General features: G+C 38.7%; 1 protein-coding gene across 1 annotated transcript in view; it reads right to left on the minus strand.

Moving 5' to 3' along the window:
• The window catches only part of LOC110044311 (uncharacterized), a 41,745-nt gene extending 36,820 nt beyond the window's left edge, over positions 1–4,925 (minus strand). Inside the window, exons 1-3 of the mRNA XM_089286691.1 lie at positions 4,643–4,925; positions 3,108–3,239; positions 484–714 (exon numbers count right to left, since the gene is read on the minus strand). Of these exons, the coding sequence (XP_089142817.1) occupies positions 484–714; positions 3,108–3,239; positions 4,643–4,847 (568 nt within the window). The 5' untranslated portion in view covers positions 4,848–4,925. The remainder of the gene's footprint in view (positions 1–483; positions 715–3,107; positions 3,240–4,642) is intronic.
• Positions 4,926–5,322: the final 397 nt, after the last annotated feature.

Genomic DNA, 5,322 nt, shown 5'->3' on the forward strand with positions numbered 1-5,322 from the left:
ATTTTAAAGCAGATCACAAAACAAAACTACGCCAACGAATATTTACCACTATAATATGCGAAACTCAATTTTTTTTTTTTTTGTAGTTATAATTTATGTCCATAGGATTTAGAATTACACTCCCTTTCAGATGTCTGTGGCTCCGGTCCTAGCCTCGTCTGGGGTAAAAAGCCTCTTTTTGATTTAGACAAAAAATGCTCTGTTCCTCTTCAAGAAGTCAGTATTAAGTGCCAAATGAATAAGTCTATTTTGAGTTGTTTTCTCGTTCTTGTTTTGTTTGTTTGTTTATATTGTTTGTTTGTTTTTCACAACCATTTGTGTGACATAGGATTTTGTGTTAACGCCATGGTTAGTTTTGATTGTAGTGTGCTACCCTCAAGAGCCAATATATTGTACGTCAGTTGTGCTATTGTTATATCATGGACTTTACTGTTCATTCTAAAAGTAATATTATTAGTAAATGTAAGGACGGTGACTTGTTACCTTCACAATGATCTATTTTTTCTCTCACAAACTTGGCAACGTTGCATTGTGGTTGCGCACAATTCTCGTTATGCACATAGAAACCATAGTAATAGCCAGGGAAGTTAATGGTCAAGTTTCTACGGCATGTCAGAAAGCCTGCTTTACAATGGCAATCCATACAGTGAGAACGTTGCAAACCATTTTCATCTTTTGTTAGAAATAAACTTCCCTCTTCGTCCTTGCAAACCGCTAAAATAGCAAACGGATAAAAAAAGATTAGAAAGGTCCCCAGATGCAACAGTTCACATACTGATCAACTCTAGATTTGACTTGGCATTTTATTACTACAATAAGTGAGCGCTTTTACACAACAATAGAAAGTTCGAAATTGTAAATAAACTACAATACTATTGCGTGACAAGGGAGCTTTTAAATTTAGTTTTCAGGAGGATTATTGTTTGCGTGTCTACATGAAGTTATTATTAGGCATTATTTACAAAGCGGGGTTATATGGGGCACCTTGCTTTAACATTTTCCAAGTGACTTTGAACTTTGACTTATCGTCTTACAAATTCCAGATTGTTTGCTTTGTTCGGTGCTAAACTTTTTGTTTGAATAAGAGATTGAAGTTTTATGGTTTGAGTATCTGGTTTTCAAAGAATTTTTCGTTAGGCCAACGTAGGACGGTTTGGGAGGGGTTTTTGTCTTCAGTTGTGATGGCCGCTCGGTAGATGACCGATTCGTTGAGGCAACTTCTATTGAAAGGACACTAAGCCGGTTTTCTGCAGTTGCATGTTTTAAGCGGAACAATCTTTTTGTATAAAATGGATTTATTACGGCCGTCGATGTTCTTTTTCAGGTTGGACATGCAGCTTTAGCTGATCCTAACTGTACGGTTCAAGATCTTATGTAACACAGGCTCTTTGAGGGAGTCTTCACCAAAGATCTTGAAAAAGGCTGTTCCGATGTTGGTGGCTACATTTTTGCTGTAAAGAGGTTATACCAAATTATTTTCCTTTTTTTTCGTGTCTTTCTTCCAGAGCATGCGGTTTGGTTGGCAATTGAGGTGAAAAGGTAAGGTGATGAGTATATGCGCAGCTGTTGAGGGCTTCGTGGTAGATTGGCGCTTTTTTTTTTTTTTTTTGAACGATTCTTCACCATACAAATTCTCAGACAGTCGTTTATCAATAGATTGTGGGATGTTGTCGATAACATGCGGCGGGTGATTAGATTTCTTGTTGACATAGAGCCGGATGTTATTTCGCTTGTTATGACCTGTGTTTAACATTGGAGAGGTAAAGAGCCGGACATCAAGGAAGTTTACGACTTTTTTTGTCGGCTTCAATCGTGATTTTAAGGTCATGCTGGCCAAAGCTGTTGCAGAAATCTTTCTTAATTTGCTTTGGTTGTCTGGGTTATACCAAGGCCGTCGTCGCTGTACAAGCCAAAGTTGGTAGCCATGTTTCTCCTCAATGCGGTGCTGGAGGTAGGCGCCAACGAGCTCACGACTCTGCGCCGTCAAAGCTGCCCATGGTAACATGAAAATGAGATCAGTCGATGTTTTCTTTCCCTGTGGCTCACTCGTGTTGTAGAGAAGAAACTTCTTCGCGTGGAGAATGATGTACTGCTCCTCATCGCCAGTAATGTTAACGAAGCTGAAAGCGAATTGTAGGTCCTTGAGGGTTATGAGGGCTTCTCGTTTAGCGGTGGTGTTAACCCAGTCATCTAGATCGAGTTTTTTAGCAATTTCTTTGGCTTCAAGCTCGATAGAACTCGTGGTGTTCACGATAGAGCCGGTTCCCCAGGTATAGTTGATTTTACGACAAATCTTTGGTTGTAATAAGCTTAAATTCGGGCCACCTACACTTCAACGCTAACTCGTGTCCTGAGCGGGAGAGGACCTGCGCTGACTTTAACACCGTTGTATCTTTTTTTCAATATTGAAGAGAATATTGGCAGACTATTATTCGACATAATCTGACATTTATTCCGGAACCATGTTGTGTAACATCCGTTCATTATCGGAGCTTAATTTTTCCGTTGTAAGTGTATTTTGATTAATGTTTTTTTTTTGCTCTTGTCCCATACTGAGACAGTTTGTTTTGTTTGTGCTAAAAAGGACATTTTTTAACGCAGAACTCCAATTTTTTTCTTTTAAGGTAAGTTTTAAAAATATTTTTCATGTAAGAGGTTCTCCTGCCGACTGGCTTTCAGTAACATGCAAATCCAAAGTTCCAAACCCAACTACTAGTACAGTTTAGCAATTACCCGTTTGTCAATCATAACTATGACGACACCAGCGAAAGACAAATCGAATGGCTAGAGAGGGACTAATTTCAACCAAAGCACGATAGCATTTGAACAAGGAGTTACTCGTTAAGATACATGTAACTGACAGCAGAGTAAAACTGAACTGTTAGTTACGGTCTTTTATACTGCATGTTGTACTCAAAGCTAACCATGAACCCTACATTGGCCGAGCTCGGTTTGAGGAGATCGAAAAAGTCATTCATTTATTTTAATGCGTAAAATAAAGCTCCTTTCAATTTCAGACCTTACATGTTGAGACCAAAGTAAATGTTGATTGAGTATTATTTAGTGTAGCAGAAAAGCAACATAGTGCGAAAACTGAGGAAGCATACCATCTTCGCAGCCGTTTTCATCTGATTCATCCGGGCATTCAGCGATCCCGTTACATCGGTGAATGTCCCGGATATACAATCCCCCACTTGCACACTCGGTCATTTTTCCGTTTTCGGAAAGTTCAAGGTAGACTGAAATAAGAAAAACAAAAGCAAATTATAGCAAAGTATAGTAAACCTGAATTTTATAGCACGTTCGATTTGATATTGGAAAAAAAATGCCTGAAAAATAGCTGAACTGGAAAAGTACTTGGCTGGAAAGGTAGAATTCAACTTCTTAACATGCGAGATGATCTTATTATTTCTTGGTGTAGAATTTATGATGAACAAATGTTTTTACGTTAAATATACACCTAATTGAAGAAATGTTGTCAAGAAAAAAAGTATGAACTATAAACGATACGACGCAGTGGTTTTCAGGTAAACTTGCGAACTAATACCAATTTGCACTTTTACGGACCGCGGACAAGCATTAAAACGGTTTACGAGATTAGCATGCATGCTTACATATAAGGCGTACTCTAAAGACCTGCGTTTACGTGCTGCCTGGCGTTATTACTACCTTGGCTATGATATTGTGGAACCTGCAGGTTTGCTTAAAATTTCTGAGTAAATAGGGAACTAAATATGTACGCACGGATGAAGTAAAGTAACAGCTATTTTATCTGGAGTTGCTTTTCACCATAAATAAAGAATTCAGACAGTCGCAGGCCAGATCTCTTCGTTATAGTTCGAGCTCAGTGCCTGTTGCAAACTTGGGCATATCTCGAAGCTCTAAGCGTTCAAATTTTCTTTTGTTTTCTACCTTAGCTACCTCAAGGAAGGCATGGTAGTTTCTGTGTTTTTCTAAATCACCATTTTGGGCAGCTGAGCTGTGATGTCACTAGAAAACAATATTGAATATTTATGATCATGCGCATGCTTTTTCAGTCTACCCATCATTCTATAAAGTCGTATCGTTTACGGACAACGTTTTTCTCAGGCTTTCACAGCTGCTTTAAAAGGTGTGTGCATAACTGCGATGATCTTTCATGTCTTTAAGCCTTTGTCCGCAGTTCCAATAAATATTATTTCATTTCTATACTTACATACCATATGCAACCTTGTTGCTTGAATTTTATGGTAAAGCAATTTTAAATTCCTGCTCATCTTTCCACACCTCATATGTGCTAAAGATCCCCGGCTCACTTATGACCATGAGCCAAGTTGAATTGAAATTGTTATAAATGTATGTTATACGATATGTGGTAGGCCACTTTCGATGTCACTATTTAACATGGTTCCGAGGCTTACAGGACAAATTTCGATGTTTCGAGTTGGAGTTTTCTTTGCATGTAAAACTCTTTTAGGAGTTGAGAGGCAAAAGCATAATTAAGAACAAAACTGCAATTTTGTCCTGGAAGTATCGGAGCCATGTTAGAATATTGATCTATAGAACTTGGCCTTTTTGAACCATGTGATCAAACTGAACTTTGACGACTCGACAGTGACCGAAAACAGGACATAACATAATGTGTTAAGAGGGGTCTACCCACCTTTGCAAGTACTGTAGGGCTCTTGTGTTCTCAATGGAACTGCACATTGTTCACAGGTGGGTAACAGCTCTATACTATACAATCCATAAGTGACGTTGACGTCATATCTAGTACAGTTTATAGTGCCGTTGACGCACTCACAAGCCACACAGGAACTGTTCATCCACGCCTCCCTATTCTTTCTCAAGTTTCCGCTGATATCCATGCACACAGACTCATTTAGTTTCTGGCACAAGACTGAACTGTGCTCAGTACAAGTACAGTTAGTTGTAGGGTCTTTGAGCCACTTATCACCTGGTTGTCTTTGGCTTAGCTGGTGATCAAAGCACGGCAGAGGAACAGCTGAAATGAGAAATGTTAAAATACCAACATTCAATTAGTATATCATCAGCAGAGGGTCAGGTTGCCAAATGTTATGAAATAAAATCAATGTCAGATAATATTGAAGACTTTTGGTAAAGTTTGTTTCTTTTTTATAGTTATATATTAAGCAAAGTGCCTAATCCAACTTGAAATACAAATGGAAACGTTTCAGGAATATAGCCTTCTTATTTTGGGCGCTAAATTTTGAGCCACAAAAGTCAGGACAAGGTTCATCCTATGAGAGCCGGAGGGCAGACTCAAACATGCGAAAGCAGTGCGAACAAATGTTTCCTGTAAAGAACGTACGAGAGAGCCCC

Source organism: Orbicella faveolata, unplaced genomic scaffold, assembly GCF_042242905.1.
Source record: "Orbicella faveolata isolate gen_17 unplaced genomic scaffold, um_ofav_v1 contig_1, whole genome shotgun sequence".
Taxonomy (NCBI): Eukaryota; Metazoa; Cnidaria; class Anthozoa; order Scleractinia; family Merulinidae; genus Orbicella; species Orbicella faveolata.